The sequence below is a fragment of the Martes martes genome, assembly GCF_963455335.1.
Source record: "Martes martes genome assembly, chromosome: 4".
Taxonomy (NCBI): Eukaryota; Metazoa; Chordata; class Mammalia; order Carnivora; family Mustelidae; genus Martes; species Martes martes.
In genome coordinates, this window is record NC_137891.1 from 156,974,563 (window position 1) to 156,998,399 (window position 23,837).

Sequence of the window (23,837 nt, forward strand, 5' to 3'; positions counted from 1 at the left end):
GATGAGTTAGTTCCTGTTGCCGTGGGAACTCCAGATCTCACTGCATTGTCAAGTCTCAGCAGAGAGGCTGTATTCACACTACTGGGCACTGATTAAAAACTGGAAGAAAAACATTCTCAGCGCCCTGCCGGCTTGTACAGTGAGGTCCCAGCAGTCTGCAAATTCAAAGCTGAGCTCCCGAGTGGAATTGTGTAGCTTGTTCCTCATTCTCTGGTACTTATTGCCCACCAGGGTTCTTGAAGGCCTTCAGAGAGGCGTGGGCAAGAACTGGAACCATAACCTCCATTAGACAGACGGGGAAACTGAGGGCGGCTGCCCTGGTTAGCACAATCTCAGGCGCTGTGACTGCGACGAAGCCCAATGGCCCCAATGTCGAAGAGACCCAGGCAAGCCTGGAGCTTCAGGCAGTGAGGGAGGGAGGAGGCCGGGGGTGGGGCGGAGGGAGGGGCCGGGCAAGACTCACCATTCAGTCGGGTTTGCCGGTTGGCTCGCACTCGCAGGAAGGTCTGGGAAAAGATCACGGACAGAAGCAGGGCGCGGGGGGGAAGAGAGGAAGAAAGCGTCAGGCGCGGTCTGAAGCCCTGGCCCCCGCCCCAGCGCTGGACCCCAGTCCTGGCCTGCCCCGCCCCAAACAGCCCGTAAACAAACCTACTTCCTCCCTCCCGCCGGCCCCCCTGCTCCGCCGGCCGCTCCGGGCCCTCGGCATAGCCGCCGGGGGATGCTCTAACGGGACCCCGTGGCCGCCGCACGGTGCCGCCCCAACCCCGGTCTCCGGCGCTCCGGGCCCTGCGGCCGCCCGGCCGGCGAGGGCGGCGATGCGGGCGGATTCCCCCCGGCTGCCCGGCGGCGGCGGCACCTCAGCTCCCACCGGCGGCGGCGGCCATGTTGGCCCTGATCACGTGACCCGCTGCCGTCGCGCGCCGGGGTGAAAGTTCACGATTGGGGGTGGGGGCGGCGGCCGGAGCAGGACCAGGACCAGGAAACGGCTGCTCGTACTCCGGTAGTAGCCGGCTGGGGCCGCCCTGGGGTCCCTCCCACCTTCCGCAAAGCCAACCCGCCCGAGTTTTAGCGACCGCCAGGTCCTCCCACCGCGTTCCATTCCCCCTTGCCAGCGCGGAGCTCCTTCCGCCCCAGAGCCTCGGTCCAGCCCCGGGCCCCGGACCCCGCCTCCCGCGCGGCCAGCTCTTTGCTGGGGAGGAGGCGTCTGGATTCCCGGTCGTCTGGGCGATCCCACTGAATGTCCCAAACTGTCCCTCCCCCAGCTCCCACCCCCTAGCCTTTCTGTAGTCCCGTTATTAGAGGATTCCCATTTCAGCGGTCTGTCGGACAGCCCCTGGAGGTTTCGCAAGTACCGCACGCCAATGCGGTGAACGCGGAACTCGACATCCCCAAACATCGGCCTTCCACCGGGGTGCCCGGTTCGGAAGTGGATACCACCATCCACTCAAGTGTGCGCATACCGGAAACTGTGAGAGTTGTCTTTGGCCCCGCCCTCCTTCATTCCTCACACTAAGTCCAACTTCAGATGCCACAGAGTCTATATTTAAAGGACTCTTGAATGTTCCCATCTCCACCTCTATGTATCTCTTACTCATCTTCCCAGGCCTAAGCAAAAATATCTTTTCCTCCCGTTAGAGTACTTCCATCTCTATCTTCATTGTAGCTCATACAAATTCTTATGGTGGACTGACCACTCCAGGGCTGGGGCCATGTGTCAGTCATATGGGTGAACCCAGGGCCCTGCATAGCGCTTGGCATGACCTGTTTCTTCAGTGGCTACACCTGCCTTGGATGTCACTGCTCTAGGTCATAATCTTGTGAGTTCTCAAAATTTGTCTCTCATCTGGCCTTCTGGTCTTCAGTTTCTCTCCCTGCGACCCATCCTTCAGACCTCACACAATGTGATCTTTGTATTATACAAAATTGACCCCCATTTCTTTAAATCCTTCGACCTCCACCTAGATGATCTGCAGCATGGCATACAGGCCTTTTTTCTTCAGACTCTTCGACTACTTTTGCTCTCTCCCTTTGCCATCTTGGCACTCTACCTTTGCAGGGCTAATGGTAGTTCTTTGAGCACTCTGTGCTCTGGACTCTGGGCTAGATTATCCTCCATGCTTCCATATCTGCTGCTTGGTTGAGGGTTGTTCACCCTTCAGGACTCTGGGAAGGCTTCACTTTTCCCCAAAGGTTGGGTTAGTTGCCTCTTCTGAGTTTTCACCATCCCTTGGCTTCCCTCTGATCTTGTATATTGTGCTTGTTTACATGTGTGTCCCTGCTACCGGGGATGGGATCATCTCTATCCATTCACCCAGCACAAGGTCTAGCATGTAGGACATTATCAGTGGGAAGGGGAAAAGGAGATTTATAAGGGAAGCCCCTGAGCCCAGTGCAGGGCTGAGAAACAAGGATTCAGGGCCAGACAGATTACAGTTCAAATTCTGACTCTGTTACTCATAATTTATGGGTTCCAAAAAAGGTCATATCCCCTCTCTAGGCCTGTTTCCTTAGCAATAAATTAGGGGCAACGAATCCTAGCCTGTACAGTTGCTATGAGGGTAAAATGAGGTCATGGTTAAGGGGGTTAGGTAATCCAGTGGGGGCTAAGTATATGGGAATCCAAACCAGAAACCAATACCCCATGCTTTCAAGACCTAGTTTGATAATTTAAAAAACAAAACAAAAACAAAAACCAAAACCCCATAATTGACCAACTAGTACATGCCAGGCATTGTGTAAGGATCAGGGGATGGAATACCTAGCTAGTCCCTGGGGTACTTTCAGCATCACATTCTACCAGTTTCCCTTGTATTTTACATGCTAACAAAACTGAACAGCTAGCATGTCCCCAAGTACATCATTTTGTGTTACATCTCTATGCCTTTTGCACACAGGGTTGCCTTGAAATGGCAGACCTTCCTTGTCCACCAAAGTGAACTCCTACTTGTCCGTGTTCAGTTGTTACCTCCTCTGTGAAGCTTGCTCTGATTTGCCCCTCTTTATGCTGTGCTGTCCCAGAAACTTACTTACAACTGTCACAGCACTTAAACCACTGGCTATAATTATTTATTTGCAAATCTAATCCCTTGAAGGCAAGGACACTGGGATGAGAATGTTTGAGTATAAGAAGGGAGTAAAGAAGGATGAGACAAGGACCTTGCCTTGGAGGAACTCCCAGTCTAGTGAAACAGTCATGCTCGTTGTGATAGATTAAATATGGCCACAATTCTTTGTGGCTCCTTCTGTCAAGAGGTGCATTCCTTCATCCCTTGATTATGGCTTAGCCTTACGACTTGTTTTGCCAAATTGATGTGTGAGTTCCAGAGTCTAGGCCTCAAGAGGCTTTGCAGTTTTGGTCTTTGCCCTCTTGGTATGACACTGCCCTGAGGCTTCCAAGGAAGGAAGCTGATCTAACCTACTGGAGGATAAGAGGCACATGGAAGAGAACCAAGGCATCCTGATTTCCCAGAATGAGAGGCTTTCCAGCCTAGTCAATCTCCAGCTGAATGAGCTGCATAAATGAGAAAAGGCCCAGTCAACTGAAAAAAACCATGAGAAACAGCACATTGTGTTAATCCACTAAGTTCTGAGATAGCATGTTATATGTCAGTAAATAATGGAAGCATAGCTAAACAGGTGATCACAATATAGGATGATAAGGGCAATCATAAGGATATACAGGGATCATGAGAAGAGATAGCTAATCCAGAAAGGCTTCCTGGAGGAGATGGTATTTGGGCAGGATATTGAAGGATAAATAGAAATGTGACCTGGTGGGGTAAAATAGTCCCATTAGAAGAAACCACACGTGCAAAAGTGTGCAGGCAAGAAAGGAATGGCACAGACAGGGAGGGAGTGATTGGCACTAATACTGTTCTGATAGCCCATAGGGTTCATGGAGGGCAGTGTTAGGAATGGCAGCTGGAGATAGGGGTTGAACCTAAATCACAGAAAACCTCAGTGCCATGCCTTAGCATGCCATGCCTATGCCTGATGGTAGTTCTTTTCCAAGTTCGGCAGGTACTGAGGCTGACTGCTGTGCAGGATATCCCCTAAGGACAGGGCTCTGTCCATCCCTTCGGAGTGGAACTCTTGGTGCAGAGCCTTGTCTGCCTATCACACCAGAATTCCCTGGGGTTGGGTCATTTCTCCACTTGCACTAGGGTTATCTGGGTGAGAGCAGTGTTTCCAGGGGCTGGACTGGGCTGCCTCTCTAGAACCAAGGTTTATGAGAGTGGGGATTCCTCCTCAAGGCTGGCACTTTGGACTATGCAGTTTGAGTCCCATATAGAGGTACAGAATCCCTATAGAGCTAGGATGTTACCTTCAGGTCCCCTCTTGCTGTGATCTCTTGGGACTGTGTGATTACTCCCTTCCCGTTTGCCCAAGGCACTCATGGGCCACATCTGTCTGACTCTCTCGGGTCTGATACCAAGGTTTGGCAGGATTGAATCGTTATTTGCTCAGGGGATCCTGGTTTTGAAGTCTGAAGTCTTCAGGGGATTGGGACTAGGTCTCAGGGCCCCCATGAAACGAAACCACATAGGATTCCTCTTGATGAACAGGATGCTTTAGATGTGCTCAGAGCCCACCAGAACCCAGGTGACCTTGGCATCACTCCTTAAAACCCATCTGTCGAAGGCCCATTCCCCAACACCTGTTCCTTCTGGGTTCGGTTAGGGGCACTGGATGCAGAGCGAACCAAATACAGTTCAGGCTTCTCTTCTCTCCTCCCAAGGAGGGGAGGAGTTGGCACCAGGCAGCCCCCTCTAAGCTTTCATCCACGGGGGCTTCCTTCTGACGCTAACCCAGCCCCTCCTCACCTGGTATCTGTCTGAGTGGTGCAGGTCATCGGTAGTGGAGGAGTGTGGGGACGCTGTTGGGGACTCTCCTTCTCTCTTGATGGAAGCAGACAACAGGAGGGACTGGAAGAAGAGAAAGGACATGTCGCCTCGGGCCAAATGAGACCTGCAGTCAGTCAGTCCCCTAGAGTTCCCAGCCCAACAGAGCTTTGGGGAGAGGGGCAGAGAGGAAGGCTGAGGGATAGTCTCGGAAGGCAGGCAGGCATTGGGGCCCTGGGGGTGTGGCTGTGGGAGACCATGGCTTGATTCTAGGAAGGCGTAGAGACCCCCAAGGGGGTCCAAAGCTCCCAGACCCCAGGTAATCTCTGCCCCAGTGGGGCAGGACGCCTTGCCCTCCCCTAATAGGCTGAGATGATACATGTTTTGTTCTCCCATAGCAAGTAGAGACTCTGGGACCCCCCTCCCGGGGGGTTGGGGGTAAAGCCACACACCTGCAGCCCTGTCTGCCCCTAATACAGGCTGACGGCAGCCCCGCTATGGAGACAGTAAATTAAATAGTATGTATGAGTTTCCCACATGCAGCTAGGGATGTACGCCGGGTCCATTTATCCCAGCGCCGCAGCAGTGACCCCAGCAAGAACCCCAGCACAACTAACCCCCCCATGTCAATCCTGTGCGGCCTCTCCTACATGCGCCCGCAGTTTAGATTAATAAACTGTCTGCTTTACATTGTGTGCGAGCGCCACAATTCTAAATACCACATGGCACGTTCAGCGGGCTCTTGCCGGCTCTTGCCAAGGTCTGTTCAGCTGCAAACGGGGCTTGGGCGGGGGGCCTGGAGGCCTGCAAGCGATCCTGACTTCCTTTCCCCACCCTCTCCAGCCTGCACAGCTCGGAGCCGGAAGCATACAATTCCCTAGGAGGCCTCCCCAGCCTAGAAACTATGCCAAATCGCCAGTGACAGCCCAAAGAAAGCAATTTGGGAAAGATGGAGCAGCCATTTATCCTTCATCTCCGACCGAGGCTTAGGATGTGACCTGCATGTGGTGGCCAAGCTGCACATCCTCAGGCAAGGGCCCTGGGAGGGGAGGGGCGGCTGCTGGCCTGGCAGGGCGCCCTGACTCAGCCTCTCCCCAAGGAGCTGGTAGAGGAAAGAGCCCGGGAAGGGCCTGCCACTTGGAGCCCTTTCTTCTCCCAGCCAAGGCCCGGTGCCGACTGTGGTGGGCTTTTGGGCAATGTCCTTCTCCTTTTCTGGTCCCAGGGAGGACGCTGAGGAGGGGAAACAATGTGGGGGTCCCTGCCCCCCTGCCACGAGAAAGCTCGCTCTTGTGTGCTTTCTCTCTCTCTCATTCTCTCTAGGTTAGAAGCCCTGAGAGGCCCAGCATTACACCTGGGGCAAGCAGAATAAAAAAAGGTCACTGGTGCTTTTTAAACATGGACCAAAAAGCAGTAAAATGTGTTTTGAAAAAAAAATCCCGGCATTAAATCATGACTTTTTGCCTGGCTCTTCGCCTCATTAAAAGTGGCCTTTTGGAAGGTAAAATTATCATTGTAAGCGATAAGATCTTTAAGAAAATAATTCACGGCTTCTTCACCCTTTAATATGATAGCCGCCACCGGCTAATTTTTTTCTTAATGGCAATGAGGCCATCAATCTTGTCTAAGGCCCCCTCGCCCTCTCCCCCTCCTCCCTCCCTCCTTCTCCCTGTCCTCTCAGTCTCTGGCTTGAACCTTCTACCTCACGCTTCTTCCACCCATGGCCTGCTTCCCTAAAGCCTCAGCCACAGGCAGGGGACAGACCCTGCAATGGTCAGCTTTGGGCGTGTGAGCATGAACCTGGGAGTGGGCAAACAGGGGTCCTCGCCTTGGAGTCTGATTATCAACACGCCTGTGTCGGTGGTGGCAGGATCCACGCATGTTTTAAGACTTCCCATGTGAGTGTTCTGAGCTCCGTTGTGTGTGCATCTGCATCTGTGCGGGGCCAGGTATGGATGTGGATTGCAACTGTGTTTATCCTTAGGATGCCGGCCTCTCCGGGGCTCAGGGCCCAGCCCTGGCAGCTGCGCTCAGGTGCCAGATGTCAGCGGCTGGCCTGTCTTCCTTAACCAGAACCGCTGAGTGCTGGAGGCCAGGCCAAGCCCCATGAGTGTGGCTCCCCACCTGCACGGTCCACAGCTGCGTGGCAAGCCCCACCTTTTCTCTGCAGAGCCAGAAGTCTTTGCTTACTTGGGCAGAGCCTATATTTGCCTCTGCCCCACCTCTGCCCAACTTTCTGTGGCGAGTGATTTCCTGAATGAAGGTGCAAAATCCACTCCCACCCTTTCTGAGGCTTCCAGGGCCAACCCTTACAGGTAATGTTAAGGCTCTGGCTCCTTTTCTCCAAACGGCCGGATGTCCCCGGTGCCTTTAAGACTTCTCAATGCAGCGGCCCCCTTCTCCAGACTTGCTCTCTTCAAGTGCTGACCAACCCATGTTTTGGAACTTTTCTCCCCTTAGAGTCTAGGGTACCAGGCTCTCCTGGGCCCCTCCTAACTTGTGACTCTTTCTCCTCTGCCCCCTTTCCCGGTGCCTGTACCTGATCTTGACCACCCCAATGCAGGGGTCCCCAGATTCTCATCTTGGCTTTTGCTCTAATTTCTTTGTGCATGCCTCCAGACTGCATCATTTCTGAAGCTTTAACCCTCACTCCTCACTTCCTATAAAAAGGGCCGGGGATTCCTGCCTTTATGAGTCATTTTGAGAACTCGTAAGAAAGGAGTTGCCTTACGGAGGGTGAGGAAGGGGACACTCAGTGAGTAGGGTCTAGTCCTCCTCCCCAGGTCCCTACTCCCTCAAAATCATCACCTTTGGGGAAGCAGTACCATCTGCCTGTGGGGCCACCTATGGGAGTTCTTGGTACAAATCATGTCATTGTGTGAGGCCTCTCTGGCCCCTCCTTCAAGCCAGCTACTTGCCCTTCATTTTTCCCTTTCTCCGTCTGATGCTCTCAAACTTCTCTCTCACACTATCTGTTTGGAGGGGGTAGACTGTCCCCCCAGAGGAGCCCAACATCCTCCCTGGTTCCCTGATGCCCTCAGGACAAAGTACACACACACACACACACACACACACACACACACGGCCCGGCTTCTAAGGCCTGTGTGCTCTGTCTTGACCTGCACTTCGGTACTTTTCTTTACCTGCTATAGCTCACTTTCCTCCTTTGAGTCTTAGTGTCTGAGCCCCACCATGTCCCCAGGTCATTCTTTAGCTTTGACCCCTGTCCTGGCTGGAAGAGGAAGAAGTCAGATGAACATACTCTGGCTCACACTCAGACTACATACACATGCACACACACAGGCACACGCACACACATGCTCAAGCACACAGGGCAGCCCTTGGCCTCAGGCTGATGACCGAACCCCGGAGACAGTTGGGGATCCAGGAAGAGCTCCTTTTCCTCAAGAGGAATCAATAATGGGGAGGCCTAGGTTAGGATGAGTAGGAGGAAAACACACAATCGTCCACCTACCTTGGGGGTGCCTGGAGCCATGGCATCCTTCAGAAGGGAATTCTTGCTGCCAAGAAAGAAGAGAACAGAGTGACCATCCCACTTACCCAGGGTGTGCAAGAGAATAATAGCAAGAAGACCCCAAAGAGAGAAGGCACGGCCAGCTTAGCCCAGCCCTGTGCAGCCAAGCTCTACCAAGGCCACTCAACCCCAGCTGGCCCTGACTAGTTCAGCCTCCATCAGGGACCAGTGGCAGGAGCTGGCTCCTGGGAGGGGGACAGAGACACTAGGCCCGTGGGCTCCCTCACGAATCTGAGGAAACGGGCTTTACCTGCCTCCTGGTATCAGCCCCGAGGATTCTGCATTCCCGGATGCCCCCTTCCCTCCACCTCCTGTCCCCAGCCTGCTCCTAGTTCCTATGGGATTGGGGTGATGGAGCTGACATGGCTCTTGTCAATTCTCCCTCCAACATGCTGCAAACTGCGTTAGGCCAGGAATGATCTCCCCCTGATTCAATTTGTCAGCCCCAGGCCCTCCGGCATCGGGCGCGGCAGGCGGGCGGGAGCTGGGCCCTGAAATATGGTGGGCGGCTCAGAGCAGGCGGGGGCGGGGGCGGGAGGTGATGGATGGGCTGTGGGGGAGGCGAGGACTGTGTTTAATAACAAAATTGGTATGCAAGGCCACATCCCGCGCTAAGCATGAGTGATCCAGAGCCACAAAGTATTACAAATCCCTGCTAAACAGATGCTGACAATGGAACAAGACGTATCAAATCAGATCCACTTCAGAAACATTAATATCCCTGTTCCTGTCCCTCCCTCCCTGCTGCCCCCACTGTGCTTACCACATCTGTGCTCCCACATTCACGCACGTGCACTCACACACACATACAAATACATGCACACAGAGGCGCTGGCTGATACGTGCAGGAGGCAGACACAGCCCATTGACATAGGGCCCCTGCACAGGCGCATGCAAGCTGTGCAGGTAGAACACATGCACAGGGCTATCCGTAAGGCACAAAAGACACACAGACCCATACCCAAGGCACACGTGGACTCACGGGGCAGGGTATGGACCCAGGGGACACCTACAGGGTCAGACACAGACACACCCAGTATGTGAGCCAAGGCTTAGGCAGATTCAGATAAAGGCATCCGTTGTCCCCCAGGGGACGTTTGGCAATGTCTGGAGACCCTTCTGATCGTCACCACTGAGGGCAGGGAGTTTGCTACTGGCATCTGGTGGGTAGAGGATATGAACCATCCTACAACATATGGGACAGCCCCTCACAGCAAGGAATTATCTGGCCCCAAATGTCCATAGGGCTGAGGTTGAGAAACCCTGGCCTAGAGGCAAAGACGCACATATCCACCGTCCATAATTCTGTCCTTAGTCACGAGGCTCAAACACGGTGTAAAGAAAGACCCATTCACAACAGTCCCCCAGACCTGGGTGAAGAGCTGCTCAGGCGCCAATATCCACAGAAACACATGCGCAGATGCAGACACCCACGTGCTCGGACACGCACCCACACATGCAGACACATGTGGACGCACACCCACGCGGATACACACATCACCGAGCGGAGGCCACCAGGCTCAGTGACAGCACGAGCCCAAGGTCTGAGTGTAAACACAGAGCTCTCTGTCCATGTGATCACATCGTGCGGGCATCACAGACTGGGCAGGACAGCCAGACCAGGTTCCACTCAGTTCCATTGGGTTCTTGAACAGTCCTGCTGTTCAACTCCTGCTCCTGGCCAGGCCCTGTATCCAGGCTCTGTATCCAATGGGGATACAGAGAGGAGACTGAGTTTCTCTTGAGGAGCAACTAGTTGGCGACTTTACGATTTTGAGCTTTCCCTCCCTCAGTCAACAAGAACTGACATCCCGTTGCACCTGCGTCTGGACAGGTCCGGAAATGAGGCATGTACTGAAGCCGGAAATGAGGCATCTGGTAATGAGGCATTTGCCCTGTTCTCACTGGACCCCTGGCCTGAGGTCTGAGCTTTGTCTGGACAGGATCAGGTTGGGACCGAAAAGGAAAGAGTGAGCAATGATTATGCACCGACCACATGGGACGGGGCTGGCAGGTATGCGCCAGGAGCTCCATATGTGTTCTCGCTTTAATCATCACAAAAACTTTACAAAGGACGTGAACAGAGGGTAAATGATATACCCCTGTGTTCACACAGGCCATGCAGGTTTAGGGATTTGAGTTTCGGTCGGGCCGAGTCCAAAGTGCTGCCTTTCCATTGTTCACGCTGCTTCCCTGAAGATACTCAGGGGTTAGGCTGGAGGACAGAGTTCTTGGAGTTCTTTTTCTCTCTCTACTTGGGGGACATCCCACTGATGCTGGGCTTTAGTTTACTCTGCTGGTGAGCAGAAGTAAAGACATCTAGGGTGAGAATGTCCAGCCTCTCCCTTTGCCAATACTTTTCTTTTTCCCTTAAGTTGGACTGGTCCTGCCTCAGGCTCCTTCCCCCTCTTGGAGCAAGTGCGCCCACCCCACACCACCTTTCTTCCAACAACCTGATTACCTCAGGTTTCCCGAGTGTGCCTGGTCCCCCAGGGACAGGAGTCTGGTGAAAAGCCTGCCACCGAGAGAGGGGGAGGTCCGAGCCTCAGAGTTACAGGCAGACAGGCTCCTGCCCAGCCCACCAGCTCCCCTGCCTTCCATCCCTCCCTGTTTCCACAGCCCGCCCCCAACGATTTCCTCACTTCTCAGTCACTCGCTGCCTAGTGATCCATGGGTTTTAAATTATAACTGGGACCCAGGAAACGCGTTCCTAAGTACAATATTCATGGGCTGGGCTGACACTTTTAATTAAGGTGATTTACACTGAATTATCCTTGGAAATAAAGAAATGGTGTGCTGCCCGGGAATAAACCATCATCACCAGCCGCCTTTGTAAGTTACACTTCGTTTTAATCTATTTGGGGAATTGTTTATCTAGTTCATTACCCAACCAAACACCGAGGCCGGCCTTAAATAAGGCTTAAGTGGGGGTGGGGGCATGACCGTCTCCATACCCTGCCTCTCTAGAGTCACCCAGCCTCCCTGTGGCTCCTTTCAGCACTTTGAAAGCACTGACCAGAGAGCTGTCTTCCCATCCTAGACGCCAGATCTCAAAGTGACTTTGGAAGCCTCCCAGGAAAGGTCCCCAGGCTCAGGCCTCACCAAGCCACACCTCACTCGCAGCTCCAAGCCATCTCTCCATGTCTAGGGCTCTTTCCCTTCTCTGGATGGAAACTCCTACATGGGGGCCCCAGAGGAGTCTGGGGGCCACTCCCCACCACCCTCCAATCTTCAGCCCCCTCCCCCCCAGTGTTGCTGCCTGCCTGTCTGCACACATCCAATGTCTACCCCATCACCATCCCAGAGACATCTGAGGCTTAGCATGCCCAGAGCCCTGTCCATTGTCTCCTCCTTTCATCAGAAACTTGCTTCTCTGCCATCAACACCTTTCTGGTCACCCAGGTCAGAAAGTTCTTCCTAGTAAGTATGCTGTGGGTAATCACCTAAGTTCTCTTGCTTCTTCCTCCACCAGTCTCTTAGCATTCCTGTCTTCTCCGATCCCAAAGCCACTGCCATTGTCCCAGGTCAGTGGGTCAGCTCATTATCTGTCCCCTGGACCCTTGGTCAACCTCCTCACTTGCCTCCCTGCTTCCGCCCCCAGTTCACGCTCCACACCCGCCTCCAGAGTGCTTCTCCCACACTAATGCAAGTTGGTCAAGTTTCCTGTGGCTTATCAATATTCTGACTCCCCCACTACCTGTGTGCTCCTGGGCGGGACTGAGAAAGGGGAGGCCGGTCTGAAGGAGGGTGTGCGCGCACAGCCTGATCTCAGATGTGAACGTACTTTGAAAAGTAGATGTGGTTTGCCAACAGGAGTTCTGACTCTTCTTCCTGAAGGCATCTGTGTGCCCACGTACATGTGGGAATGAGCATGTGTGTGTGAGCATATCTATGTGTGCTGGAATGTGGGGGTGTATGGGTGCCTGTATGTCATGGACATGTTTGCCTGTGTCTGTAGGAACTAGCCAGCCCTAGTTTGGGAGCTGGGAGGTCCCTCCTTCTCTGTGTGAGTCCTCAGGTGGGTCTGAAATAGTGGCTTCCTGGTGGTGGGGGAGCAGTTGCGAGGGAGGAAGGTTGCTGCTCTGTGCTGTTGGGCAAAGGGAGGCAGAGGGCACAACACCAGGCCCATCCTGAAGAACTTCTGGGGGAGCAGCCATTTGGCCAGGACGGGGGAGGCGTCCCAGGGGATGGACAGGCACCCTGCAGGGGCATCCACAGACTCGGCAGCCCACCACGCCTTTGCCTTCGGAGGGTGGGAGAGCAGAGGCAAAGGCAGGGTAAGAGAAGGAAGTGGGAAGCTGGAGGAAAGAGGAGAAAGGATGGGAGCAGGGAGAAGGGAGCATGGAGTGGAAGGGAAAGGAAAGGACTGGAGAGCTGGAGAGGAAGGCTCTGGCCACATACCAGGGATGGGGGATGCCCTCCTTCCACCCGCGCCCGGGCACATACAAGCTCTGCCCTCCCACAGGACTCAGTTTCCCCATCTGCGAAATGGCTGGTCAAGGGTCACATTCAGCCCAGGGAGTCGGTGGTGGCAGGGAGAGAGGAGGGAGGAATCTTAGGAGCCCAGGTGCCACATCTTATCCCCACTTCCCTGCTCTCCTCCGGCCTCCCAGAGAGAGGGCAGGGGCGGGGCAAGGGCAGCCAAGGCTGGGGCCCTCCCCGCGCGCTACCCGGGCTCCGCGGCGCCCTCAGCCCGGAGGGAGCTGACACACTCCTTGGGAATTTATCACGCACCCAATTACAATGTTAATTGGCAAGTTCCTGAAATCAATTAATTCGCAAATTTTTTCCAATTAAAAATCCAGATAAATCACGAGGGCGGTGGCGGCCGGTCCAGCCTGCAGTCCGGTGGGCGCTGCGGCCGCAGGGAGGGGAGGGCGGGAGAGGGGAGGGGAGGGGGCGGCGGGCGCGGCTGCCCTTGAACGCCTTTGCCGGCCGGTCGGACTGTCAGCGCGCCGGGCGCGGCGGGGCCGAGACAGATAAAACCATCGACCCGTCGCCGCCAGCGCTTCGGCTTTATCGATCCGACGGGAATTTCACTTGCTGTGCAGATCCCGCTGTCCGGCTGTCAGACACCGGGTGGAGGGGGGGCGTGCCAGGGGTTAGGGGGTGCTGGGCTGGGCCTGGACGTGAGGGGCACAGAAGTAGGGGACGCAAGACACAGCCGTGAGGGGCGGAGCCGATGTGGGGGCTCTGGGTGGGGGAAACAGACGTGGGGGTAAGGCAGTGGAAGTAAGGGGTGCCCCAAGAAAATATGGGGGTGAGGGGGGTTGGTGCAGGATCATGGCTGGGGGCACTTCTGTGAGTAGATGTGGATGTAGATGTGGATGCCCTGGGCAGTGCAGGGGTGGAGCCACAGGGACTAGGCTGTTGTGTGGCCCCCCACTGAGGAGGCAGTAAGAGAGCTTGGGCCCCCATTTTCCAGATCCTTAGGGATCCACAGCTTTTACAGAGGGCCGCAGGTCCCTCCACACACCTCTGCCTCTATTCTCCCTTCATACTGAGGGGAAGTCCTCTACAGGAAGCAAATCACCCAGGAGCCCTCCCAGACAGCCAAGGTGTGGAACTTAACCTGGCGGAAAGGTATTTCTTTCCCCCATGTGCCCCTTTTAGGCTGGTCCCAGGTGTGTGTGTATGTGGGGGGGGGGTGTGGAGGTCAGGGGTGTCTGTGTATGCTGGGAGCAGTTAAGAGCATGGCACTACAGTCGAGTGCTTGGATTTGAATCTTATCATTACCACTTGATGGGCTGTGCAACCTTAGAGAAGTCACTTAGCCCCTCTGTTCCTCAGTTTCCCCATCTGTAAAATAGAGTTAATAATTTTTTATTACCTATCCTAGAGAATTGTTGTGAAGATTAAATACATCAGTGCAATGTAGAGAACTTGGCATGTAATGAGCGTTCAAACAGGGTTATTATTTTTATCATTTCTATAGTCTTCTGTGCTGGTTTTAAGTATTCTCACAAATTCTTTGATAGTCCTCCTGTCAAGACGTAGAGCTTATAGAGTTTAATTCTCTCTTGAGTGGGACCTGGACTTGGTGACTTGTTTCTAATGGAGAGAATGGAATACACTGGAAGCAATAGCATATGACTTCTGAGACTGGATCATATAAGGCATTGTGGCTTCTTCCTGAGTCTCTGGGATCACTTCCTCTGCGGGAAGTCAGCAGCCATGTCAGAGGGAAACTCAAGCCGTCCCATGGAGAGACCCATGTGTGGACGAACCATCTGGAAATGGCTCCTGAAGTCACTGGCAGACCTTCGGATGACTGCAGCCTTGCTCACGTCCTAACTGCAGCCTCACGAGAGACTGAACCAGAAGACACAACTACCCAACCGAGCTGTTCCTGAACTGATGGTCCACAGACACTGTGGATAATAAATGTTTGTTGTTTCAAGCCACTGGGTTTGAGGGTAATTTGTAACACAGCAACAGATAACTAATACTTCTTCCTTCAAAATTCAGTTCAGGCTGCCCCTCCCATAGGAGGTCTTCTCTCCTCCACGCTGGGGTTCATGCTTTCTCCGTGCCCCACGGTTCTTCCCATAGAGTAGCCTCTACCCCTCCCCGTTTCTCTGGCCCTGCTCCCCGTACTCTCATGCAATGAGCTTCTAGGGGTGGGACCAGTTCCGGCTTACCTCTGGGTCTCCTGCACCCCTCGAGGGGGATTAGGTGAGACGGCAGAAGGAAGATCAGTCAAGTCTGATGACTCGGACTGAAGGAGGGGGGGGTGGGGGGTGGGAACGGTGGGGCAGGCTGTTCCCCTCTGGCTGACGTATCTTCCAGAGCCGGCGGCAACGGCCAACGTCTCCTATCCCACGTGCTCTCCTATAATAGGACCTTGCCACTCCCCCATCAAAAGGTGGGGTATATGTCTGCTCCCCTTCAGTCTGGCTGGGCTGATACTGCCTTGACCAACAGAGAACAGTGGAAGTGGTGTTAAGTGACTTTTGAGGCTAGGTTGTAAAAGGGGATTCAGCTTCCATCTCGTGGGCTGGAACATTTGCTTTAGCGCCCTAAGCTGCCCTGTATGGAGTCCAACTACCCGGAGGTTGCCAGGCTATGAACAGGCCCAGGCCACGTGGGGAAGCCAAGTGGAGGTGCCTGGGTCATATCTCCAGCTGAGGTCCCAGCTGATAGCCAAAATCTGTCACCAGACATGTGAATGAAGGGGGTTCCAGATGATCCTAGCTCCCAGCCATTGAGTCTTCCCAGCCGGGGCCCCGGACATCGTGGAGCAACACAAGTCATCCCCTCCGCACTCTGTCTGAATTCCTGAACTCACAGATTCCGTGAGTATAAGGAAATGGTTGCTTTAAGTTACTAAGATTTGGGGTAATTTGTTACACCCTGCTCTGTCCCTTTGATAACCCGGCTCCTCTATAGGGCGCTCCCCCTGGTCCTTCAGACAGGGAGAAGGGAGGGAGGATGGAGAGGTTGGGGGAGAACACACGCCTGAGCCCATTCTTGATTGTCATCTTTTTGACCTTGAGATTCACCGAGAAGATAGAGCCTATGCCCCTGGATGTCAGCACAAGGCCACACGGCTGGTCAGGCTGCCAGGCGCTGTCCCCGCCTCTGCTACCCTACCCTGAGGCTTAGCATGGCAGGGCAAGGCCCGTGGCTGTGGCTCATCCCTTTCCAGCTCCTTTTGTGCCCTTTTGAGGCTGAGGCCTAAAGAGGGGTCACCCTCTTCCCATCCCCAAAAATACAGCAAGGAGGGAAAGCCATCACCATTTGCCTGGAGGGTCTGAGGACTGAAAGCAGAGTAGAGGAGAATAATAGGAGGGCCTTGCCTTCTACCTAGAGGCTGGGGACTGGGCCAGGCAGCTCTTCCTGGGACCTGGTGTCTACAACCGAGAGTGGAATCATCTGGCAGGCAGACTCCCCCAGTTGCTGGCTTACCTGGCAGGCAGCTGGGCCAGCTGTTCCAGTTCTTGTTCCATATGCTCCTGCAACTCACTGGGCCTTAGCAGCACCTGGCAGATGGGGCAGATAGGGGCTTGGCTGTCAAACAATGCTGCTGCCTTTTTCTTACCTGGGGAGGGAAGAAGAAGAGACAGACAGATGAGCTGGGCTAGTCTGTGGACGGAAACCCAGTGTCCCAATCCTCCAGCCCAAGTCTGCTGCCTCCCAGGGCTTCCTGACCCTAGAGGAGGGTTGAGCCTGAGGGTCTCAGAAACCATGACCATTCACTCTTCTTTGCGGCTCATGGCCATGAATGGCATCTCCTTAACCGGCTGCCCCTCTGGGAAATCTATCAGGACACAATCAATGTTCTGTGCAATCAAAGCTGGATCACTCCATTTCATATAGGTTAGGGAAGGTCTTGGTGTAATCATACCATCACCCAGAATATCCAGCACCCCCTCTGTCTCTCCTTTCCTCATGCTTTCATATTCTCCAAATCTGGAGAAGGAAGAAAAGAGGGAGAGGGGGGATTCATTCCTGCAGTCAATCAACAAACACTGTCTGAGGGCTGGTCTGCTCTGAACAGCCCCAGAGCAGTAGGGCCACAGAATATAACCAGATCTAGTTCCTGCCCTTGAGGCCCTCACAGTCGAGTGGGAACGACCAGAAAGGACTCATGTGACTTCTGGGGTAGCATTCTCTCCCAGTTCCTCACTTTCCCAGGATTCTGCCCACAGGCTCTCCTTTCCCTATTCTGCACGCTGAATGATCTTCTTCCTTCTTACGGGCCTAACTCCCATCTGCATCCTGTAGACTCCAGAATCTGTGTTTCTGCCCTAGATCCTTCCCTGGTTCTCTCAGCCTCTGTATCCAAACGTCTAATGGACTTTTTTTTTTTTTTTTAAAGATTTTATTTATTTATTTGACAGAGATCTCAAGTAGGCAGAGAGGCAGGCAGAGAGAGGAAGAGAAGCAGGCTCCCCGCTGAGCAGAGAGCCCGATGCAGGGCTCGATGCAGGGCTCGATCCCAGCACCCCGAGACCATGACCTGAGCCGAAGGCAGAGGCCTTAGCCCACTGAGCCACCCAGGCGCCCCCGCCTAATGGACTTTAATGCCTGGATGTTCCCCCAAGAATCTGAAAGTGAATGATCCAAAAACAAGTCCCTCAGCTTCTTTACCCCTTGCCAAACTGCTCCCCTTCAGCAATGCTCATCTTAGTTAATGACACCAGCACTCACCTTGTCACCAAAGCCAGGAACCTTCGTCTCCCCCGAGGCCCCTTCCCTTGCCTTACTGTCCCTCCTACATTCATTTAACCACCAGGTCCTGTCCGTTCTGCTTCTTCAGTATTCCTGGAATCTATAGTCTCTCTGGGTCTCACTACCTCTCATTGGCCTCTTGTAAACCTAACAGATTCTGGGTTTCTCCCTCCAAAATACCCTTCAAATCGTATGGGAATACAAGTGGGTATTGTGCTGGCTTATGCTGGCTTGGGGGCCAGCTGGGAGCCCGCACTCTGTCCCCACTGTGTCCCAACTCTGTCACTATTTCTGTTGCCGATGGAGACCAGAGCATACTATTCTAGGAAGGAGGATGAACTTGCCTAGTGCACGCCTCTTGAAGAGCCTAAACCTTCTCCCTGTCACTCTTGCCACCCAGTGCTCCTCTGCCTTCTGCTTAAGGCATGGGGTAGAGCAGGCCTATTCATCCAGAAACATTCTTGCTATCCACGTAAACGCCAACTGTGGAAAGACTACTTCAGCTTTAGCCAAGATCTTTCTTCCTGCTGCTTCTTCCCACTGTTGCCCAGAGAGGGTCAAAATTAGCTTTCAGAGAGATAAAGGTCATGCCAGTAATGACCAAGGTGGTTGAGTTGGGTTGCTAGATTAAATAGAAGATGCTTAATTACAGGATGCCTGGATGGCTCAGTGGGTTAAAGCCTCTGCCTTTGGTGCAGGTCATGATCTTGGGGTCCTGGGATCGAGCCCCGCATGGGACTCTCTGCTTGGCAGGGGGCCTGTTTCCCCTCTCTGTCTCAGCCTGCCTCTTTGACTACTTGTGATCTCTGTCTGTTGAATAAATAAATAAAATTTAAGAAAAAAAGATGCTCAATTACATTTGAATTTCAGGTAAACAACGAATACTTTTTTTTAGTATAAGTACATCCCAAATACTGCATGGCATATACTGATACTAAAAGTTACTCATTGTTTTTCCAAAAATCAAATTTACCTGGAGGTCATATATTTTTATTTGCTAATTCTAGCAACCCCATGCCTGAAGGAGCTCCCAGTTCAGGCTGAGCATAGGAACTTTGCTTTGACACAGGTTGTGTATGGTCCCAGCTCTCCTGGATGCCCAGACTGAGTCATCTCAGAGCTCAAAGAAAGCAGTAGTTCATTCTGGGTGTGTGTTTTGAGGAGTGAAAAAAGAAAAGTCTTAACCAAAGAAATGAAATATAAGTTGCACCTTAGAAGTGTTGTAGGCAGAGAATGGGAACAAATGAATGAGTTGTGAGTTTCCTGTGGGCAGTGGTCATTTCTTATCCAACTTGATATTTACAGACAATTGAAAACAGACCTGACATTGACTAGATGTGCAGTAATGAAGCAAAGGAGAGGAAAAGAGGAAGGGAAAGGCTGTAGGAAAAAGAGCGGATCATCCTAGAAGCCAGATGACCTTCGAATAGCTGGGAGGTCCACTACAGAGGCTTGGCGTGTGCCAGGGTGGGGTAGGTGTGGCTCTAGTTTGTGTGGTTAAGTCTCTGAGGAGGGGAAGGGGCCCTATTGATCATGTGCCTTGCTGGCTATTCCTCAGATGCTCAGAGGACAGCTGCAAGGCAGTTCTGAGTCGAAGAAGCAGATGTGGCCTGGTCTGGAAGATGGGAGATGAGGATTCTAGTCTCAGCTCTGCCTTGAACTTCACTCAGCCTGAGAATCTCAGAGGTGAGTGAGACCCTAGAAATTCTGCAGGCCCATTACCTTTGTTTTACAGATGGGGAAACCAAGGCCCTAACTGGATAGTGACCCCTGTAGTCAGCTCATGATCTCTATACTTCATTTATTTATTCACTCAGCAAACATTTATTAAACAATTATTTTACTTCAGGGATTATTCTAGGAGAAACTGGAGTTCAGAGATAAATAAGACACATGTTTGGCCTGAAGGAGATCACAAAATAAGAGGAAAGCTGAAGAAGGGTCAGTGGGTCCAGTCAGTGCCACCCAGCCAGGGTTGAGGGAGGTGGGAACAGGTGCTCCAGGGTGGAGACTGGAGGGGCCAGAGGGTGGCTGGGAGAGTCCAGGGGGAGGCAGTGCCTGATGGAAGGCATGAGGGGTGAATCAGGGAGAACTGACAAGGCTTTTGAAATGGATCACTGAAGCAAGGCCTGGGGCCGAACTGGGGGAAATGGTAAGGGAGGACCCCTGACAAAGAGGAGGATCCAGGGCATGGGGTCTGAGCTGAGGTGGAAATATCAGGGTTTCTGCCCCTTTAAGCCTGGGCCACCAACTCTGGCTCCTAGGGATTCCTAGAGCCCAGAGTTTTCCCTCCAAGGTTGGGACCAGGAATCAGCAGTCCTATATCATTGTTCTTAGTTCATCTGCTTTGCTGCCACAGAGATCTACTTTTCTGAGCTTGGCTTCGGTTTCCCCATCAGGACAATGGGCCCTCTTCCTGGCGCCAGCTTTAGGAATAGCATTGACAGTGATCAGCCAAGGGACCCTGAAGCCTATGCCCTCCATCCCACCCCCCATTTTCTCAGGGGTTAGAGTGGCAGGTGTCAGCCTGGCCATGGGCCCCCTGCTTCCCCTCCCCCACTGTGTTCCCTATAATTTTACATTGAGACCTGTGGTCATGACGTGGGTTTTACTGCACTAACGACATGGCCTGCCCAGGTTTAATGACAAAATCCATACTCTGGCCCTAGGCCTGCTCCTCGTTTGCATAATTCCCAGAATACAGCTCCCTGAAGCTTTTGACCTGGGCCATTACAGTGGCCGTAAAACGGGCCATAAAACCGCTGGGAATGGCCAAGAGGAGGGGGCTGTGGTCTTGTGGGGGGTGGGAATGAAGTCCTCAACCCCCTACTCTTCCTAGACCAGAGTAGGCATCCTGGCGCTTATCTTCCACAGTTCCCAGAGTTATGAGAGTCCTTCTCAGGCTGGAGAGACCTCTGGAAATCCCTAGTACAGCTGCCCATCTGATGTAGGAATCCCTTCTCCAACGCCAATGCCAGCATCACAGGCAGGCAGACTAAGCCCTCCAGAGGAAGGCTGTCAGGAAGCATCTGCTCCTTGAGCATCCCTCACTCCTGCCCCTGCCTCCGCCCCCTCGCTGGCCAGACCCTTTGCCACAGGTGGGTCCAGGTCATGGGGGCCTCGGCTGAATTTTGTCCCTCTTCAGGAGGCCTAGCTCCACAGGGAGGTCAGGATGCAGGCTGAGCAGCCTAGTGGGGAGACGCGGGAAGCATGAGGGGCTGGGGACAGGGACTGGGACGGGCTGTCAGTGCTAAAGATGATGAATGGGGGAGGTGAGGCGGGAGGCCCGGTGTTATCGGCGGCGGATGGCGGCGCGGCGCTCGGCGCTCCTGTTAATCCCCGGGCGCTGCCTCAGCCCTTGCACTGATAACGAGGAAATGGGACTGACAACAATTTTTAGCTGAGAGATTCTTCACCAAAATGCCAGGCGGCCCGAGGTCTGACAGCGCCTGATTGAGTGTGTGAGTGTGTGGGGGGAACGCCCGCGGCCCCCTCCCCTCCCATGCAAAGATGGATCGCTCATTCCGCCTCCCGTCCACATTCATTACCGCACCTCCCTCCCGCCCCCGCCCTGCGCGCCTGCCACCGCCACTTGCCCGCCCGCCGCAGGTAACCCCCGAAGCAGGAGGAGGGCAGGGAGCAGTGGGGCCCGAAACTGTCCTCAGCCTTCCGCAGGGCACCTCGAGCTCCAAGGGCCAGGGGCGATGACAGCGTCGATCTCCCTAGCTGTGTGGCCTCCATGAGGACCCCCCCCCCCCCGCGCGTTCTGAGCTGCTTGGAGCACCATCCCACCAAAAACGGTGAGGCTCCACCAGGAAGCGACCGGCCGCAGGCTGTGAAGCCGGATAGGCACGCCGAGGAGAGCCGAGCGCTCCCGCCAAGTAGCGTTTTCCTTGCCGGGGCCAGGCTCCAACCGGTGGCGCCCTGAGGCCTCTGAACCCGGCCTCGGGCACCTGGGGTCCCAGATCAGCCCTCTGCTGCCCCCCTCTGTTGGGAAGTGCTGACCATTGGGAGCAGGAACTCCAGGGCCCCGCAAAGTCTCTCCTCCTCTGCCACCTTCCATAGTGAAGCCTGGCGCAGGACTGGACGCTCGCTTGGGGCTGGGGGCTCATTGGGAGGGAAAGCCCTCCCTTCCTAGGTCACTAACCCACATCCGACCCTGCGACGCCCAGCCCAGCGATGGCTTCTCTGGGTTGGCCTCTTTGGTTGTGTCCTAGTTCTGTCCTCTGTGGGTTCCATTCTTGGCTCTCTGTTTAAGCAGCAAGACCCGTCTTCACGATCTTTTCTCTGCAGACCACGAAAGTCAGGGCTTGACTGCCTGGTGTCTGATGTAAGAAGGCGGAAGGTTAAATAAGAGTGAGGGTACAAATAACGGGGCATGGCAATACAAGCTGGGCCTTTTAAGAGAATGTGTGTGTGTGTACAGGTGTGTGTTTGTGCATACAAACACGTGTGCCCCAAGTAGAAAGGCTTCCATTTCCTGGTGAGCAAGACACAGAGGAGCCTTCAAGCAGAATTCAACAGAGTTGTGTCTTACCAGCTGTGACACCTTGGGCCAATCATCACCTAACACTACTGAGCTTTGGCTTTTCCCCGTGCAAAACAGGTATAATAATATCTAACTCCTAGGACCTTGGTGAAGATTCCATTAAACCAGGGCTCGGTACAAAGTGATGAGTCATTATCATCTCTAGTGTGCCGCTAGCACAGTTTGTTGCTTGTGCCTGTATCTGTCCCCTTCTGACATCAGCCTGGCCTTGCCCTGTATCTGGCCTTCTTCCCTGCCATGGTCAAGATTGTGTACCATTCCCTAGGTACCCTGGCCCTGGCCTCTCTGGCCTCCATGGAGGTCCTTCTTCCTATCCATCCATACCCATCTATCTGTTGATTGGTTTACATGCCAGTGTATCCATCTGTCCATCCACCTAACTATTTATCCATTATCTGTGTGTTAATAAAAATAACATTTTATTGAGTGTTATTGTATGTTAGGCTGTAGGCTTAATGTTGTGCCTATTTTATCCCATCTCATATCTTTACAACAGTCCTGTGATGTAGGTATTATTGCAATCACACTGATGAGGAAAATGGGGTTTGGAACAACGAAGGACAGAGCTAGAAGGTTTTAGAGCAGGATTTCAGTTCAGGGCCGTCCGACTCCAAAGCTAGTGCTCCTAACCACTGCATGATACCCAGCTACTTACCCACCTATCCACTCACCTACGCCATACTTCAATAATATTCAACCAATGTCAGTTGGATGCTGACAGTGAGCCTACTTTTGTACCCATGCCATGCAGTAATGAACAAGACAGGTACACTCTCTGCCCTCAAGGAGCTTGGGAACTGACTGCAGATAGGGACCTGAAACACACGTCCCCAGAGTGGTTTTAGAAAAAGGGAAGTACATGGAACCGTGGGAGTGAATTAGCTGGCCTGGGAGGGGAGGGGAATGACATTCAAGCAAAGGTGTGAGGGATGAGGGGGGACCAGCCAGGCAATGATTGTGGGGAAGTGATGTTCTAGGTACAAAACAGCGGTTTGAAGATCCGAAAGGGGAAAAGGACCAACTGAGGAGCTGGGAAGTGTGCAGAGTGCCTGCAGCCGAGTGAGTGAGGGGCTGAGTGTTGAGATATAATGAGAGAGAGGCCAGATTCTGGAGGACTTTTTAATTACGTTAAGGGTTTTTTTTAAAACGTACAGGAGAGTTTTAAGCAAGAGAGAGACATATCAGGCTTGCACTTAAAAAGATCATTCTAACTGCAGAGAATGGTCTGACGGGGCAAAGTAGAGAGCGCAGGAAGGCTGCTTTGAAGGTGATCTCACTGACTCAGGTGGGATACAGTGGTGCCTTGCTGGAGGGCGATGGTGATGATGATGGTGTTGGTGATGGAGGTGAACAGAAGGGGATGGGTTGGACGTGGGGGGTAAAGGACTGAAAGGAGCCAAGGGTGATTCCAAGGTTTCTGGCTCGAGCAACAGGAGGACGAGCAGCCGGCTTGGTGAGGAAGCAAATGAGTTCAATGTTGGATGTGGTGCTTAGTTTGAGGATGTCTTAGCAGACATCCATTTGAAAATGTTTTCTGGGTACTCTGTGGGAGCCAGAACCAGAATGACAGAGCTGGAGGCGCTGGCATAGAGGTAAGAGCTGAAGTTACCAAGGCATTCTCTGTGCCAGGCACAATGTCTGGCATATGGTAAATAGTCAGTAAATATTTATGGAATGAATGAACCGGTTAATGAAGTTGAGCATAGGTGAGATCGGCCAGGGAGCAAGTACACAGAAAGAA

General features: G+C 53.4%; 1 protein-coding gene across 4 annotated transcripts in view; it reads right to left on the minus strand.

The window, feature by feature from the left end:
* RNF220 (ring finger protein 220) overlaps positions 1 to 23,837 on the minus strand; it is a gene marked incomplete at its 5' end in the record, with an annotated part of 219,209 nt that overhangs the window by 18,565 nt on the left and 176,807 nt on the right. For 2 of the 4 annotated variants that reach the window (XM_080800276.1, XM_080800275.1), the window contains 4 exons: positions 464 to 506; positions 4,824 to 4,925; positions 8,314 to 8,359; positions 16,282 to 16,414. In XM_080800276.1, coding sequence (XP_080656402.1) covers positions 464 to 506; positions 4,824 to 4,925; positions 8,314 to 8,359; positions 16,282 to 16,414 — 324 coding nt within the window. Of the gene's footprint in view, positions 1 to 463; positions 507 to 652; positions 903 to 4,823; positions 4,926 to 8,313; positions 8,360 to 16,281; positions 16,415 to 23,837 lie in introns of those variants that run through there. The other 2 variants (XM_080800277.1, XM_080800278.1) reach the window with 2 other exon arrangements.